At 48.2% G+C, this 17,838-nt stretch overlaps 1 protein-coding gene across 1 annotated transcript in view; it reads left to right on the top strand.

The window, feature by feature from the left end:
• The first annotated feature begins 10,134 nt into the window (after window positions 1-10,134).
• The window catches only part of LOC123025442 (dipeptidase 3-like), a 15,109-nt gene continuing 7,405 nt past the window's right edge, over window positions 10,135-17,838 (top strand). The window contains exons 1-5 of the mRNA XM_044434155.1: window positions 10,135-10,195; window positions 11,649-11,790; window positions 12,497-12,566; window positions 13,971-14,147; window positions 14,925-15,012. Coding sequence (XP_044290090.1) covers window positions 10,150-10,195; window positions 11,649-11,790; window positions 12,497-12,566; window positions 13,971-14,147; window positions 14,925-15,012 — 523 coding nt within the window. The 5' untranslated portion in view covers window positions 10,135-10,149. The remainder of the gene's footprint in view (window positions 10,196-11,648; window positions 11,791-12,496; window positions 12,567-13,970; window positions 14,148-14,924; window positions 15,013-17,838) is intronic.

Genomic DNA, 17,838 nt, shown 5'->3' with positions numbered 1-17,838 from the left:
CGTGAGGACCTTGCAAGAGCTTTTGGAAGAGCCCATTTTGAACCTGGTGCCGGGGGGGGGGGGGGGCTTTGGGGCCTGTCCCCAAAAGATCAAGCAGTGAAACTCTTGCTCTCAAGGCAGGTGCACCTTCTCCCGTGTCACGAACTGTGTTTCAGCCTGACTTTCCATGCTAGGACTTCTTTTTTCGGGGTGGGGTGCAGGAGCTGCTAAGGAGGAAATACAGATTTGTTCTGAGGTTCTGGGAGGAGCAGGGGGAGTTATTGCAGAAGGAGAAGGAATCAGCTTTACTATGAAGTAGGAGATGAACTACAAACAGCCAGACCCTGAGGTCATTCCCTTGAAATGGGGTGCTTGCTCTGCCTCCCAGTCCTGGGCTCATGCACAGAATTTGCGTGTTTGTACACGCACAGCCAGGCAATGCTAATGTGAAAAGTATTTTGCTACATGGAAACCAGCTCTCATACTTTCCTAGTAGCGAAAGACCAATACTTTTGCCATGGTAGTGAACTCAAAATACAAGCACAACCTTCTCTTTGTATACAGTGAACGGTAAGAGAGCGCCTTTAAGTGACTCTCTCAGTTTTTCTCTCTCTCACACACACAACCCCATTCGGTGCAAAGCCAAACGGGAGGAGCACATTATTTTGCTGCCACAGACCTCCATTTCCCTCTGGATGTCCCTGGCCCAACTGCTTCCCTTCAGCCCAACCTGCCTCTCAAGACTGCAGTGCTGAGAAAGATGGGGAGATCTTTAGATCACAGAAACCAGACAAAGTATGCATATAATGAACTACAATAATTCTAAACTAGAAAGCACCATTTTATATTATTTTCATAATGAGAGAGTCAGTGTGGTGTCGTGGTTAAAAGCGCAGGGCTGGGACTCTGGCAATCCGGGTTCAAGTCCCTGCTCAGCTATGGAGCTAACATGGATGACCTTGGGCCAGTCACAGAAACATAGAAAACAGAGCGAGTCAGAAGGGGCCTCCCGGGCCATCCAGTCTGACCTCCAGCACCAGCCGGCTCTGTTCACGACATGCCCACCATGTGCACGTCCAGCCTATCCTTGAACACCCACACCGATGGGGCCTCAGCGACCTCTCGTGGAAGCTCATTCCACACCCTCAGAGTCCTGACTGTCAGGAAGTGCTTCCTGGCATCCAAACGAAACCTTGGCTCCCTGAGCTTTGCTCCGTTGGAGCGCGTCCTGCCTTCCTTTGCAGGGGAAAACAGGTCTCTACCCACATCCATGTGACATCCCCTCACATACCTGCATGTTGCCAACAGATCCCCTCTGAGTCTCCTCTTCTCCAGGCTGAAGAGACCCAGTTCCCTCAGTCTCGCCTCATACGAGATCCCCTGCAAACTGGCCACCAACCTTGTGGCCCTACGCTGCACTGACTCCAACCTGGCTATATCCTTCCTGTAATGAGGGGGCCAAAACTGAACACATTACTCCAGTTGTGGGCACACCAGAGTTGTAGTAATACCGCTCCTGATCTAGAAGCCACACTTCTTGCTATGAAATCAAGGGTGGCATTCGCCCTCTTGACCACCGCATCACACGGCTGACTCATGTTCAGCCTGCAGTCAACCAGCACCCCGAGGTCCCTTTCACAAGTGCTGCTCTCCAGCCACTTATCACCTAACCTGTACTTATGACAGCTATTCCCATGCCCCAAGTGCAAGACCTTGCACTTATCCACATTGAATGCCATCCTGTTGTCTCCTGCCCACTTCCATAGTCTGTCTAGATCCTTTTGGATCTGGAGTACCTGCTCCTCAGTTGTGGCCACTGCTTCAGTTTTAGTGTCGTCTGCGAATTTGATCAGCAGACTGTTCACCCCTTCTTCCATGTCGTTAATGAAAAGATTAAACAGGATCAGCCCCAGGACAGAGCCCTGGGGGACCCCGCTTGTCACTGGCCACCATCACGATGATTCCCCACAAATGGTTACCTTCTGCTTTCGGTCAGTCAACCATGCCCTAATCCACCGGACAGTGCCTTGGTGTATCGAAAACTCCTCAGTTTCTCCACCAGGATATCATGGGGCACTTTGTCAAAGGCCTTGCTGAAATCCAGGTATACCATATCCACTGCATCCCCTCCATCTAGCCATCTCGAAACCTTGTCATAGAATTCCACAAGGTTTGTCTGGCAGGACCTGTTTTTGCGGAAGCCATGTTGTGTGGCTGTCAGCCTCCCTTCCCTATCTAGCATCACTAGATCTCTCTCTATTAGGAGCCTTTCCATTGTTTTTCCTACAATGGACGTAAGGCTAACCGGTCTATAATTCCCCATGTCCTTTCTACTACCCTTTTTGAAAATTGGGACCACTGATGCCACCCTCCAGTCCTCTGGAACTTCACCCGTTCTCCACGAGGCCTCAAAAATGGAGGCCAGCGGGCGTGAGAGAACCCCTGCCAACTCTAAGTACTCTCGGGTGTAACCCATCAGGGCCTGGCGCCTTTGTAATGTCCAATGCCCTGAGGAGCCCCTCGACTTCAAGGGGGGTGACTCTAATCTGTGCCCCTAAGTCCCCAGCCTCATCTAATCTCCCATGTGGATATTCCCCATCCTGCTTTGGGGAGAACACAGAGGCAAAATAGTCATTTAGCATCTGTGCCTGTTCCCTCATATCAGTCACTGGATCTCCTTCCTCCTTATTTAGTGGTCCCACCACTTGTCTCCCCTTCCTCTTCCTATTTACATGCTGAAAGAAGCCCTTTTTATTGCTCTTGATATTCTTGGCAAGTCTCAGCTCATAATCAGCCTTAGCCTTGCGAAGAATCCTTCTGCAACGGGCCTCCTCCTCCCGGTATACCCTTTTGTCTATTTCCCCCAGTACCCATTTCTTACGGAGGTTCCTCTTTCATCTAATCCCTCTAACCATCTCCTTTTGTATCCATGGCAGCACTCTACTCTGCCTCCCCACCTTACTGACTAGAGGTATCGTCAAGGCTTGCGCCTCCAAAACCTCCCTTTTGAATGCTATCCATCCCTTCTCAACTCGCTTACCTTCCAGTAACCTATCCCAGGAGACTTTCCCCAGTCTGGCCTTCAGTTGGCCAGAGTTGGCCCTCTTGAAGTCCCAGCTTCTAGTGCTCGACCTGTTGCCCGTCCACAGTCCCCTGATCTCAAAGCAAAGGATGGAGTGATCACTCGCATCCAGAGCTCCCCTAATCTGTACTTCATCTATCAGCTCCTCCCTATTGGTCAAGACCAAGTCAAGGATGTTTCCCCCCCTCTTTGCCTCTTGGACTCTCTGTGTGAAAAACGCTCCCTCAATAGCTTCTAGGAAGCGATGTGACCTGGCTGTCACCACCGAGTGAGTCTCCCAAGCAATATCCGGGAGATTGAAATCTCCCATAATTACTGTGTCTCTCCCCCGAGATATGCTTAGAATCTGGTCTGTCAGGACATCATCCAGGGTCTCAAGTTGACCTGGAGGGCGATAACATACCCCCACTGTCAGGTCTCTTTCCCTGTCAAAACCCCTAAGTTTCACCCAGACTGCCTCTACCGAATCCCCATCTGTGCTGCATTCTATCTCACTGCATCCTATCCCTTCCCTGACGTATAAAGCCACGCCCCCACCTCTCTTTCCCTTCCTGTCCTTTCTAAAAAGGTGATACCCTTCTATGTTCACATTCCAGACTTGTCTTTCATCCCACCAAGTTTCTATGATTCCCACCAGATCATACCCTCCTATTCCCAGGAGAGCTTCAAGCTCTTCCTGCTTATTACCCATGCTCCTAGCACTGGTGTACATGCACCTCAACTCCTTCCCACCGCTTCCTTTCCTTGGAGTTCCCAGCCTCCTCCTTCCTCCCATCCTCCCTGATACCTGGCCCCTCTCTGTAGGAGTCCTGTCAGTCCCTGCAGTATCTCTATAACCCTGCTCCCAGAGCCCTGATCCTCCCCCCACACTTGTCCAGTGCAGACACGTTACTGGGGGGCCTGAACCCCCCCCCCCCGGCTCAGTTTAAAATCTTCTGGACGAAGCTTGCTAGAGCATCTCCAAAGGACCTTTTCCCCATTCTCGTGAGGTGTAACCTGTCCCTTGCCAGAAGTCCATTGGCAAGAAAACGAGTGCCGTGGTCGAGGAACCCGAAGCGTTCCTTCTGGCACCACACCCTAAGCCAGTCATTCACCTCGGAGGCCCTCCTGTCCCTTCCTGGCCCAAATCCCCGGACAGGTAAGATTGACGAGAAGGCCACTTGGGCCTTCAGCTCCCTGAGTTTCTTCCCCAAGGCCTCCAAGTCCCTGGTGGTCCCAACCACACCCTGCCTGGCCACATCATTTGTGCCCACATGAATCACCAGGAGCAGCTGGTGACCCCCAGAGCGAACAAGATGCTCCATTCTGTCCTTCACATGCCGGATACGTGCGCCCAGCAGGCCGCAAACCTCCCTTGTCTCCAGGTTGGGGCAGCACACCGCCGGCTCAGTGCCCCTCAGCAGGGAGTCCCCAACAACAATCACCCGCCACCGTACCATCCCGGTGCTGGTGGGCGACCGTGCCCTGGCCCTCGCCTTTCCTGTAGCGGCCCCCTTGCCGCCTGACGTCCCAGGCTGGGGGTCCTGCTGGTCCCCCGAGGCCTCATCGGCCCCAGCCTCATCAGTGGGGAGAACCTGTTTCCCAGCTCCAGATTGGTGCCAGGAGAAGGAGGAGGTTGTGCTGGCCTCCTCCTCCTGTGGGTGACATGCCTCCATGTCTCCGCAGCTGCTCCTCCCGTGGCCTCTCCCTCAACCCTCTGTCCAGAGGGAGGCTGCTCCAGGGGGGCCTGGAGAGCTCTCTCAGCCCTCAGGCACCTCACCTCCTCTTCTAGCAGGGTCACCATCTTGCACCGAGGGCAAGTGTAACCCTGCCTCTCCTGGGGGAGAAGGGCGAACAGTGGACAGCAACACCCGTGACTCCCACCAAGGCCATCTCCTGGTCTGCCATTGGTATCCCTCCCGAGACCTTACCTTGGTCCCCTGCCTTGTTTCTCTCACTCGCCCAGTTCTCCCAGACGAAAACCCACTCGCACACAAACACAAGGATAAAATAAACTTAAATTGGAAGAAAAACAAAAGCACAGCACAGCACAAACAAAAACAAACAAACAATCAAACCTCTGTGTCTCAGGGAAGGGAGTCTCCGGGCAGCCCGGGCTGCAGCCAAGTGAGGCAGACCAGGGACGATGCCTTATCAGTCCCTCAGGCCGGTGGCCCCGCCCCTGCTCCCTCCTGGCCCCTCCCACCTCTCTGGCCCCGCCCCCTTCCTCTCCGCTGCTCCTCGCCCTCTGCTCCCCTGCCCAGCTCCTGCCTTGCCTTCGCCAGGCCCCTGGCCACTCAGCCTCTCTCCCAGCCTCTGCCTCTGCTGCTCTGCCAAGAGGCCAGAGCCAGAAGCCCAAAAGATTCTTAGCCTAGCCTCCCTCACAGGGTTGTTGTTGTGGGGATAAGGTTGAGAGCAGAGGAGAAGGATGAAAGGCACATTGAGTTAATTGTAAGAAAAAGTCAGGATATAAATCTAATAATGAATGAATGAATGTATAAATATGAGCTTTCCAAACGTGCAACCTAGGTGTGTTCATTTGCATGCATGCTTACAGGGGCAAGGTACACAGAGTACCCCAGCTGGACGTTTATCTTTATCCACTCCTGGCACAAGCATCAGGCATTCTCACCTGGAACACCAAGGCCAGGTGGTGGAGGTAGACCAAGGACAAGACGTATTGGGGCAAAGGCAGAGCCAGCAGCCAAAGGTCAGAGGCCGACAAGGTGCAACAGGACCAGAGGTGAAGACAAGTCAGGAGCGAGAGTCAGATACCTGGTAGGAGTGGAGCATGACACCTATTCAGGGACAGACAAGAGTCAAAACACAGGACTGGCAGCAGCCACTGAACCAGGACCATGAAACAACCACAGCAGCAACTCAAGCAGCATTTTATAGAGCCTCCTGTGGCCCCTGGCTAGTTTTCATGGTTGTGTTGCCCCTCATCCTGCAAGTACCTACTGATCTGGTACCAATCCTGAAAGAACGTGCAAGGTGCCCCCCCCCCCCCAGCTGCCTTTTATATCAGGTCGCCAGGGGAAAGTGTGTTGTTCTGAGAATCTGAGAATCATGTAAAGGCCCAGAGAAGTGAGCCGGAAGACTGAGACCAGCCCTAAAATCATATTAGTCACTAGAAGAACCTCTTCTTGCTTCTAAGATGCCCCATCCTCACAAAAAGCCTTCTGCCTGAATATGAACTCAGAGCAACTCTGTTAGCAGCAGCAGCAGCAGCAACAAAACATTTTCTGGCAACTTAATGCCTGATCGATTTATTCCGATGCCAGCTTTTGTGGGCTATTGTTCGCCTCCTTCAATCTATGGAACAATGAGGAGCTTCGGGTTGGGCTGGCAGGGGAAAGCAAGCGGTGGGTTTGTGCACAGGGTGTTCATTGTGAGCTCGTGATTCCTCCATCGTGGCTGTTTGTGGATGCTTCGGGCAGGATGATCCCCCAGGGCTAAGCAGGGACGCCTGGTGCTTGGGGAATGGCGGAAGGAGATGCTCCTGCAGCTGCTCGGTTCCACTGCGCCATTGCCCCACCTGGATATTGTGTAATAGAGCACACAGGAAGGCAAAGAAAGACAAGACACAGGGAAAGGTGCATAGAGAATTCAGTCTTAATTGCGTGAGGGATCTGGAAGAGGAAGCCATGGGAAAGTGGTGGGTTAAAAGATTCATCTAGAAACCTCCTGGGTTGTTTTGTGAACTCCTTGTGTGCATGCACATTCAGCTTCCTGGGGCCCCCAAAAGCGAAAAGGTGGAACTCAAAAAATGAACTCAGAAATCTGCAGATCTGTGGTGGCTCAACACTTCTCTTAATCACTTAATCACTGCTGACTTCAATAATTGACTAAGCAACCTGAAAAGGGGGTAGCATTTCTCACAGGATGCTTGTCAGAAATAATTGTCCTTTTCTCACAAAATTACGGGATCATGCTTGAATGTTTTGCTTGATATCTTGGGTTCCATAAGGACAAGGGACTTGATCCTTTTAAAAAATGAAGCTGGAACCTGGCCCTGCTAGTGGATGCCCTAGTATCATGCCACGCTATACAGCAATGTAATTATATGAAATACAATACCAGGCAGGTCCTTCCATTTGATGAGAAGCAATTTTCACTGGGGGAAAACAAGCTGCTAGTCCATATTGCTGTAACCTCCTTCCTTTCTTCCAGGCACAATGACATGCTTCTGAAGTTGGTATTGTTCTACAAAAAGCTGAACAAAACTGATTTAAGGACCATTGACTCCACACTCACAAATATCCAGAAGCTCCAGGCGGGCCATGTTGGTGTTCAGGTGGGTGTCCCCAGTTTTGAAACAAGCAGTTAAATTACATGTCACATTTAGCACAGGGAGCAAAACATGTAGTTCTCAACCCTGCCACCAGGGGACCCTCTTTCTCTTTGGCTGCCTGCATTAAGAGGGCCCTCTGTCCTCTGATCCTTAAGGACCAGTGATGCAGTGGCAAATTTAGAAGTGGGGGGGTCCCGTCACGATAGTCATGCCTCTAAGCCATGCCCACATCAAAGCCACACCCCCAATCCACACCTCTTCCCAAGATTATACCACCTGTGGTTATACAAGAAGAATGAGCTTTATTATTTATTAATTAATTTATTAAATTTCTAACCTGCCCCATTAGCCGTAAAGCTCTCTCAGCAGGTTGCAGCAGAAAAAAATACAAAATAAAATGCAAAATGGAATAAAATAAAGATTAAAATACAAAATAAATAACAGATAAAAAAACCTTAAAACCAGTATAAAATCCTCCACAATAATAACATACCCACAGTTTAAAAGTTCCTTAAAACGAGTTAACAACTCAAATACTGTCAAAGTAGGAAGGTTTTCACCTGGCACCTGAAAGAGTGTAAGGAAGGCACTAGGTGAACTTCTCTGGGGTGCCCCTGCAGAAAAGGCCCTTCTTTGTCCCTTTGGTGGAATTTTGGTTGAATAATAAATGCAAGAGGAGGGTGTCTCTTTTTGAGTGAAGCAATGACAGTGTCTAGGAGTTACTTCTTATTACCTTATTTATTAGGAATGATTTTTTAAAAATTACATTCATTCCCCAGCCCAGAAGGTCCCAGAGTGGCTTTTGTGGAACGAATCAGGCAGTTCCTGCCCACAGGCTTGCTATCGAAAAACATGGGATGCAGCGGCTGAGCGGGAGGGAAAGTGTGACAGTAACCACGTGTGTATGTCTGGCAGGCCTCTCCAGAAAGCGACTTTCCCAGAACCATTGGGAGCTGTCAAAACAAAACAAAACAAAACAAAACAAAACAAAACAAAACAAAACAAAAACCACCCTGTTCTTTATCCTTCAAATTTGGGACTCTGGTACAGCCATGAACCAGCAAAATTATGTCTTTCTAGAGGCGGTGGGGAAGAACAGTGACTGGACTCAGCCTCCCCCCTGAAGGCCCCCTCCAAAATAAATGGGGGTGATCTGACCCCCCCCCCCCCCCCCCCCGCCCCCAGGACCACCTCCACTACAGCCTTGTTAATGACCCAGCTCCTTCTCTGTACTTGGTAGAACAGAAGAGCCGTTCGGCCATTCCTTCCGCCCCGGACTCCTGGGTCCTTTGTGCCTCCGGGCATGGATGCAGCCAGACCCTGCACAGCTTTGCGGTGTCTGCAGGGCCACCTACCCCCTTTGACTGCGAATGAAGTCAATGGTCTGAGTGAGCGTTGAATTCACATAGATGGTCATGCTCCCTGCATTTGAAAGCGATGCACTGGGTCAAGCGGACCTGTTTTTATCATTATACGATGCCTGTGGATTTATGCTTTTTAAAGTGTAGTTATATTCCATTACTCTGGTAAAGGAGAAGTGGACTGGTTAGGCCAGACTTCTTAATTATTGTTTTTATATTGTTATTCTGTTATTTATTGTTGTGAGCCGCCCCGAGGCTTCGGCGAATGGGGCGGCATAGAAGCTTTCTAAATAAATAAATAAATAAATAAATAAATAAATAAATAAATAAATAAATAAATAAATAAATAACTAACTAACTAACTAACTAACTAACTAACTAACTAACTAACTAACTAACGCTGCTTATAGCCCTGCGTGGCAAGAAGTGGTATGAAATCCAAGCCTCACATATAAGCACCAGTGATTATTCTCCATGCCCATTTGGTCAGAAAAAAGCCCAGCATTCCCCAACATTACTGGCTGGGGAATGCTGGGAATGGGAGGGTCTTTCATGTCTAAACATGTATAGAATTGCATCCTAAGAGTTATTTTTAGAAGAAGGGTCTTGGCAGGGAGGGTGCCTCAGTTAGCGGACTGATGCACAGAAAGGACACGCTCATTTTCAGAAGCCCCCCTCCCCCCACTTTCCCCCTTGAAAGTCCAGGCATGCTCAGAAGGAGAATTCCCGGAAATGATTACTAGAGAGGGTTCACCAAACCACTCTGTGCATGCTCAGAGATCCATTCTGGGCGCTTTGTGCTTTTTGGTCAATAAAAAACGCTTTGCAAGGAAAATGGTCTGTGGCTTTTGAATGCGTGAAGGAGGAGCTCTGGCTCTCAGCAGTTCCTGTGCACCATTCTGCCATCTTGAGATGTTTAGTGAAAGATGGGATAAAATGTTTTATTAAATTAAAATGTATTAAATTACCTATTTTAATGGAAGGAAGAGCACTGTCAGTTGTAAAAGCTTGACTTATCAATTTATTATCAACTTATCAATTTATTGTCCCTGCAGCCAAAATGACTCTTGAGACTTTATTTAAATGATTATTTAAAATTCAAAATATATTAAAAGTATATGAAATCTTTATTTTATTTTATTGTTTGTTTGTTTAAAATTTTATATGCTGTCCAATACTAAAGTCTCTGGACGGCTTACAAAAAGTCTCTGGACTTTATTTAAAAGACTTCCCAGAATTCTCTCTGAATTTGGATGCAATCTACAGCAGGGCTTCCTAAGCAGGCAAGTCCCTAAATATGGCAGTGAATCTAGGATCATATTGACCCGGGGCCAGGAAGAAATAAAAGAGGTGGGAAATGTGTCTTGCAGTTTTGGACAGTGCAGCTGCTCTGCGGTTCTCAGAACAAAGATGCGGTACGCTTGACCCTGGAACAGATCGACCTGATCAAGCGCATGTGCAGACACTACGAGGAGCTGGAGCTGGTGACCTCCGCACAGGGTGAGCTGGGGACTGTCTCTGTTCCACCGCCTTTAGGGCATGGGGCCGGGACTCTGAAAGGGATTCTGAGTGGCCGAGGGTGATGCCACGCTTTGTGACTCCCGGGTGCCCCAGGCTGGCTGGTGGCCATGGGGCAGGCTGCGTGGCCCATTCAGCTCGGCTCTCCGGCACCTTGCCGGGGCTTGGACCCCTCCAGCACCTGCTGGCCAAACCCGCTGCTCCTCTCTGCCTCACTGCAGGCCCAGCAGAAGAGCCACTTCTGCACAGTAGCAGCTTTGCTTTAAAGCCCTTTAAAAGCAGCTTAAGAGCCAGTGGGGTGCAGCGGTTGAAGGAGTGGGATGCAGGAGATCCGGGTTCTAGATGCCTCTCAGCCATGAGGCTCCCAGTTGCTGATCCACAGCCTACCCTACCTCACAGGGTTGTTGTGAGAATTACATGAAGAGGAGGATCACATATCCTTCCTTGGGCTCCTGGTAGGAAAGACAAATGCATGCACATTGGAGGACATCCTTGCTGGAGAACTCAGGGTGACAGGCTGGTCTCCATGTGGCATTTTTACTGGCACTGCAGCCCCTGATTCATGGGCATATCACACTCACCGCAACCTGTCGTCGTCACACTATTCCCACCACTTCAGCATGACTTTCTTAAATGCCAGGGGTGGCCAGATTTGTTCAACGGAAAAGCTCTGTACGGTAAACGTCCGATGGTTGGGAGGTGCAAGACATGAACAAATACGTATGCATGCACGTATTATTGATTACAGGAGATTGACGTAACAATTCGGGAAAGCCAGGATTATTGTGAGTCTTAGCTGTGAGTTTGATCATGCAAAGTAGGGAGACTAACCTGGCAGGCTTATTAGCTGTTGCTGCTGTTAGCAAAGGAATAGGCAGGGATTAACTTCTCTTGCAGCATCTCAGGCAAGCTGAGAGTTGCAATCTCTTAAAGTAACAATGCTGAACAGAAGCCTTGCTTGGAATTCTGGTATTTCTGAGAAAGAGGAGCAGGGATACTGCAGGTTTGATCTTATAACTCAAAGGCACATAGAAGCAACCTTTTTCTACCAGGATTTATCTGAATTCCCCCAACACTGGCAAAAAATCCTCTGGTTTCTCCTATGAATTGAATTTGTGTTTAGTGCAAGAAGCCATGCTGCATTCATCAGCATGTGCCCCGACTGTGGTAAATACGTTTTGCATAATTCTGAGCCTGGGGAACAAGCTGTAGTGCAGATCTTGCCCAGATCATCTGCTGAGATGCTAACAACTCTCTCTTACAGTGCCTTATGTCGTTCACATGGTTCAGCTGCTAGGGAAAGCCCGAAGAGGGAAACGGCAGATTGCTGAAGTCTGCTGTTGCAAAACAGCCCCCGCAGTTGTCAGCTGCCATGTCTATATTATTCTGTGCAAATCGCCTTTTTAACATTAGATTTTTCTCTGTTTAAATCCAGGCATTGTTGACAGCCAAAAGATAGCCAGTTTGATTGGGATCGACGGAGGTCATGCCATCGATAGCAGCCTTGCAGCCCTGAGGATGTTTTATGAGCTGGGTGTTCGGTACTTGACTCTGACGTCCCGGTGCAACACTCCCTGGTAACGGAGGTGCACGGAGCCTTTATAGTTTGTGCAAAATAGGCCCGAAGTAGCATGTGTGGAAGGCAATTTGCCTGCCAAAAACAGAAGGAAAACATACTATCTGCTGGGAAATTGCTTTTTGGGGTGAAAGGCTGGAAGGATTCTTTATGACTCTGCAAGAGGAGGAGGAGGAGGAGGAGGAGGAGGAGGAGGAGGAGGAGGAACGGGCGTTAAATGTGAACTTTCTGGCATGTGTTGGTCATAGTCCTTTTTAGAAGGCCACTGAGCCCAGCTCCCTGCTCAACAAGGACGCCAAGCTAAAGCATCCCGGGCGGGTGCCGTCCAGCTGCCCTTGGGATGCCCCCATTGTGGGAGAGCCCACCGCCTCCCTTGGTCATGCTGCTCTAGCAGTCAGGAAGTTCTTCCTGATGTCCAGCCAGAATCGGGCTTCCTGTGACTTCCGGAATTATTCACCATTATTCCTCCATGTCCTGTACTCCAGGATAACTGCGGAGAGATCTGGGAGGCCAAGAAGCTGGTGGTGAGGCAAAACACACCCACCCTGGCTCCACTGAACCATTGCTCTACCAGCATTCTGTGTATTTGCAGTGGTATGCCATCAAACAAAGTCTCATGATCCTGTTTCACTCTAAAGTTTGCCATGTTCCTTTGTACATTTTATGATTTGTGAATAACACACACACACGCATTATTGGTTTCTCAGGGCAGAAGCACCACCAGGAAGAGAAGAGGACTTTTATCCCAATGTTATTGGGCTGAGTACCTTTGGTGAAGTAAGTAAACACACGCCTCTTTATATTATTCACCTCCGATTCTCTTTTGAAAGAACCCATCTAGATCCCTATATCATTACCAGTGAAGAATCTTCTGCTTAAAAGTAGCCTAAACATAATTGCAAACAAAATTGATTCACCGCAAACTGGTTTTTTTACTGGGCAAATGAGTCTTACAAAAGCAAATTACAAAAGGCTTTTTGGTGAAAAGGTGCATGAAGTTATGTCCTACTGGGAGAATGCAAATATGCCAGGATCAGATTTGCTTTAAAACCTTTATTGTCCTTTGCCACAACACATGACTGCCAGAGGCATCACAAACCCCACAGAACTGCTGAACCAGTCACAGAATACGAAAGCAAGGAATGACCTAGAAACAGAGAAACAGAGCGGGTCAGAAGGGGCCTCCTGGGCCATCTAGTCTGACCCAAGCTCCAGCCAGCTCTGCTCACGACATGCCCACCATGTACATGTCCAGCCCATCCTTGAACACCCTATAGAAACATAGACCCTCTCCAGGGTCCCACCATTGACACATTTGATATTTTAAGAAAGTGTTGCAGGAACGCTCGCAAAATTGCCCTGGTGGTGAGAGGACGTGCCTATCATTCTTTGCAAGAGGGATAGCCTAGACACACACACAGAGAGAGTCCATATTTCCTGGACTCTCTCTTCTTTCTTTCCAAGGAGAAATGCTCGCTGGTACACGAAGAAAGGAGCAGGTTAGAGAGCTGACCTGGCATCCAGCTTGCCAGTTTGCATGGCTGCAATAAACCCACAAAGCCACTGCTCACCGTGACCATGCTTGCAACAGTTGCAGGACATGGGATGCAACCGTAAACTGAGTTAGTCCTGGGTCCATTGCTGACCAGCTGCAGCTTTCCAGGATTTCAGGGGGGTTTCCCAGCACTGCTGGAGATGCCAGGGCATGAACCCCTGGCCTTCTACACACAGTGGGAGAAAATGCAGGGGAGAAGGAAAGAATCAGAAAGAGCAAGGCTGGGAAAGGGAGCGAGGCGGTGAGGAAAAGGCTTGAGTGGAGAGAAATGGCAAGGCTAGAGGCTGGAAATGGGAGAGAGAAGGAGAATAAAGGGAAAGGTATGTGTGGATGGAAGACAGGCTGGGTCTAGAAGGAGACTCTTCCCTTCTCTTTTTGTCTGCTGAACAGCTGATTAGCAGCAGGTTCAGAAACAGGAAGCATGGCTTGATGTTCTAACATTGTTCAGGTTTTATTAATTTTATTTTTTGTTGTTGTTGAAGGGGCAGGGAATGAAGATCTTCACACAAGCAGTGGAGATGCCTGTCTTAGAATTTTATAATCCCATGATGGTAGCAAAACTGCATCTGAACTCTGTATCGGGTCAGCCTGATAAAGAAATAAAGTCATCTGTCTTCTCGCTGTAGGAAGTGGTGAAGGAGATGAATCGCCTGGGTATGATGATAGACTTATCGCACACATCTGACACAACGGCACTGGCTGTCCTCCAACTCTCCAGAGCACCTGTCATTTTCAGCCATTCAGCAGCCTTCTCAATCTGCAAAAACTCAAATAACATCCCCGATCATGTTTTGCAACGTCTGGTGAGTGCCTCTTCTCTCACGTAACTGTAAGAAAGCATGCAAAGGGGATCGGCATAGGCAGCCAGGGCAGATGCTTCCTTCTAGGTGCATAATCAGTGAGGGACCTGACTCCACTGAAGGCCAGTTCAAGCAAAGTCCAGAGTCCAGGCATGTATCAATCCGGAACTGAGGCTGGCAGGCCCAATGCCAGTGGATGGTGTGCCCCATGGATATGGGGACCACCAGCCTCCACCACGAAGTGTGTGGGGAATGGAAATCAGGCATTCGTCTGAGCAGGTCCTATGGGCCATGTAATGGAATGTGAAAATTGATTCCTCCACTTTCTTCTAGAACTATAGGAAGATGTTGTCTCAGTAGGGAGTAAAAGCCAACTGAATCCTAATGCAAACTGACAAAACCTGTAGAGTGGTGAGTTCTTCCTCCACCTGGAAGTATTGATTAGACTGTTAAAAGGCACATGCCTCATGTTGCAGTCTTAGACGTCTTTGACTTCTGGAGAGGTGGAGGATGAAGGCAAGCCTCTGGCTGGAACCAGCCTGAATAAGGCACTGGCTATCCTACCTCACAAGGAAGTCAGCCATGACTCACCTGAATCCTCTACTGAACACCAGAACGTAATGAAAGGGCTCCAAAATGAAACCAGGAAATCACAGTGATTACTACTTCTGCATCAAACTCCCACAAGAAAGTTTCATGGGGCTATGCTAGCAGGATTTGAATGTACCTTTGGCTTAATACAGAGCTGGTGAGCCAGTCCTTTCACCTTCTCCCATACAGAAAGAAAACAATGGGATTGTGATGCTGACCTTTGATATCAAGTTTTTGGCCTGCGGCAACTATTCAGCTACTGTTTCAACCGTAGCAGGTTTGTTACTGTAGTGTAAATTACTTTAAAAGTGGGGAAAGGGGTGGGATTTAATACTTTGGGAACAGCTGTAGTCCAGGGCCCTCCTGATAGTTCTGTTAGAGCAACTCTTCAGACTTGGACTTTGGATCAGGACCATCTTTCCAGGAAATATTGTAGCAGGGCTCTCAGCATGCCCAATCCTGTGCTCTTCATCTCAGGTTCTCCTTTTCTGACATTGTACCTCAAATATACAGTAGAACGTCCTCTTGTTTTAACCCCTGGGTCCTGCTTGTTCTAAGGCAGTTCACTTTAGATTCAAGAATACTCTGAAAAGACAGCAAACCACCTGTGGAAGAGATGATATTCAGTTTACTGAATATATGCAGTGGCAAAATATGGGTGTGAATTGTCAACAGGCAAAGGAATATTTGACAGTTGTCCCTTCAGTCGCAGGGCATCCTGAGGTGACAGACATTGCTCTGGGGGTACAAGTTATGCAGATACTTTTCGGGTACCTGGTTCCAAGGGGAAAGCCACAAACAGCATGGATTTTAGGCAGTTCCCCACTGCCTCTGCTTCAGGGGCTGTCAGGATACAGGGGAAGGAGGGTGAGGGAAGGCCAGCTGCCCCATAAACTTCAGCAAAAGGGCGTGTAAACACCCTTATCTCACAGCACCTGGTAGCTGGTGATCTCCAGTGTCTCACAGTAGTTAAGCTCACAATCAGCCTACACTAAATGACACTGGAAACCGTTCACACTTAGCTCCTCTTCCAGGTTCCAGTACACCTCTCCAGAAAACTGCAAGCACCAGCTTTGCTGTTCCTTTCATGAGTTTTAATATTATTATATTGCTTTTCTCTCCTTCATGGATCACTGCCTTGCCATGGCGAAGGGGCTTGTGTAGCGCAATGAAGCTATGCGCTATGACGGACAGGTCATAGCGGAGAGCTCTGACAAAGGGTGATCCACTGGAGAAGGAAATGGCAACCCACTCCAGTAGCCTTGCCATGAAAACCCCATGGACAGTACCAAAAGGCAAAAAGATATGACGCCGGAAGATGAGCCCCTCAGTTCGGAAGGTGTCCAATGTGCTACCGGGGAAGAGCGGAGGGCTAGTACTAGTAGCGCCAGAAAGAATGAAGCGACCGGGTCAAAGCCAAAAGGACACTCAGTTGTGGATGTATCTGGTGGTGAAAGGAAAATCTGATGCTGTAAATAACAATACTGCATAAGAACCTGGTCTATGAATCAAGGCAAGCTGGATGTGATCAAACAAGAGATGACAAGACTGAACATCGACATCTTAGGAATCAGTGAACTAAAATGGACAGGAATGGGTGGATTTAATTCAGATGACCATCAGGTATACTACTGCGGGCAAGAACCCCTCAGAAGTAATGGAGTAGCCTTCATAGTCAATAAAAGAGTAGGAAAAGCAATACTGGGATACAATCTCCAAAATGACAGAATGATCTCAGTTTGAATCCAAGGCAAACCATTCAACATCACAGTAGTCCAAGTCTATGCCCCAACCACTGGTGCTGAAGAGGTTAAAGTTGAGCAGTTCTATGAAGGTCTACAGCACCTTCTAGAATTAAAACCAAAAAATGATGTCCTTATCATCATGAGGGATTGGAATGCTAAAGTAGGAAACCAAAAGATAACTGGAATAACAGGCAAGTTTGGCCTAGGAGTACAAAATGAAGCAGGGCACAGGCTGGTAGAATTTTGTCAAGAGAATATGATGGTCATAGCAAACACTCTTTTCCAACAACCCAAGAGACGACTCTACACATGGACATCACCAGACGGTCAACACAGAAATCAGATTAACTATGTCCTCTGCAGCCAAAGTCAGAAAAACTAGACCAGGAGCTGAATGTGGCTCAGATCATGAGCTTCTGGTTGCAAAATTTAGGCTTAAATTGAAGAAAGTAGGGAAAAGCACTAGGCCACTCAGGTATGACCTAAATCCTATCCCTGATGAATATACAGTAGGGGTAACAAACACATTTAAGGAATTAGATCTGATAGACAGAGTGCCTGAAGAACTATGGATGGAGGTTCACAACATTGTACAAGAGGTAGCAACTAAAACCATCCCAAAGAAAAAGAAATGCAAGAAAGCAAAATGGCTGTCCGAGGAAGCTTTACAAATAGCTGAGGAAAGAAGGGAAGCGAAAGGCAAGGGGGAAAGGAAAAAATACACCCAATTGACTGCAGAATTCCAGAGAATAACTAGAAGAGATAAGAATGCCTTCTTAAATGAACAGTGCAAAGAAATAGAAGAAAACAATAGAACAGGGAGGATCAGAGATCTCTTCAGGAAAATTGGAGATATGAAGGGAACGTTTCATGCAAAGATGGGCATGATAAAGGACCAAAATGGCAGGGACCTAACAGAGGCAGAAGAGATTAAGAAGAGGTGGCAAGATTACACGGAGGAACTATACAAGAAAGAGCTTAATGTCCCTGATAACCACGATGGGGTGGTCACTGACCTCAAGCCAGGCATCCTGGAATGTGAAGTCAAATGGGCCTTAGGAAGACTGAGCAACGGCAAAGCTAGTGGAGGTAACAGTATTCCAGCTGAGCTATTCAAAATCTTAAAAGACGATGCAGTATTTATTTTATTTATTTATTAAAACATTTCTATGCCGCCCCTTGCCGTAGCCTCGGGGCGGCTCACAACATAATAAAATACACAATAAATTAAAACAATAACAATTAAAATATATACATTGGAATAAAATAAGCTGCCCTGGCCAAATAAAATTCAATGATATTAACATTTAAAATGCTGCTTAAATAAAAAGGTCTTCACCTGGCGCCGAAAAACAAAT

Source organism: Varanus komodoensis, unplaced genomic scaffold (assembly GCF_004798865.1).
Source record: "Varanus komodoensis strain SLA01 unplaced genomic scaffold, ASM479886v1 scaffold27, whole genome shotgun sequence".
NCBI lineage: Eukaryota > Metazoa > Chordata > Lepidosauria > Squamata > Varanidae > Varanus > Varanus komodoensis.
Note: the sequence above shows the minus strand (reverse complement) of the source record. Positions and strands in the feature narration are given on the sequence as shown.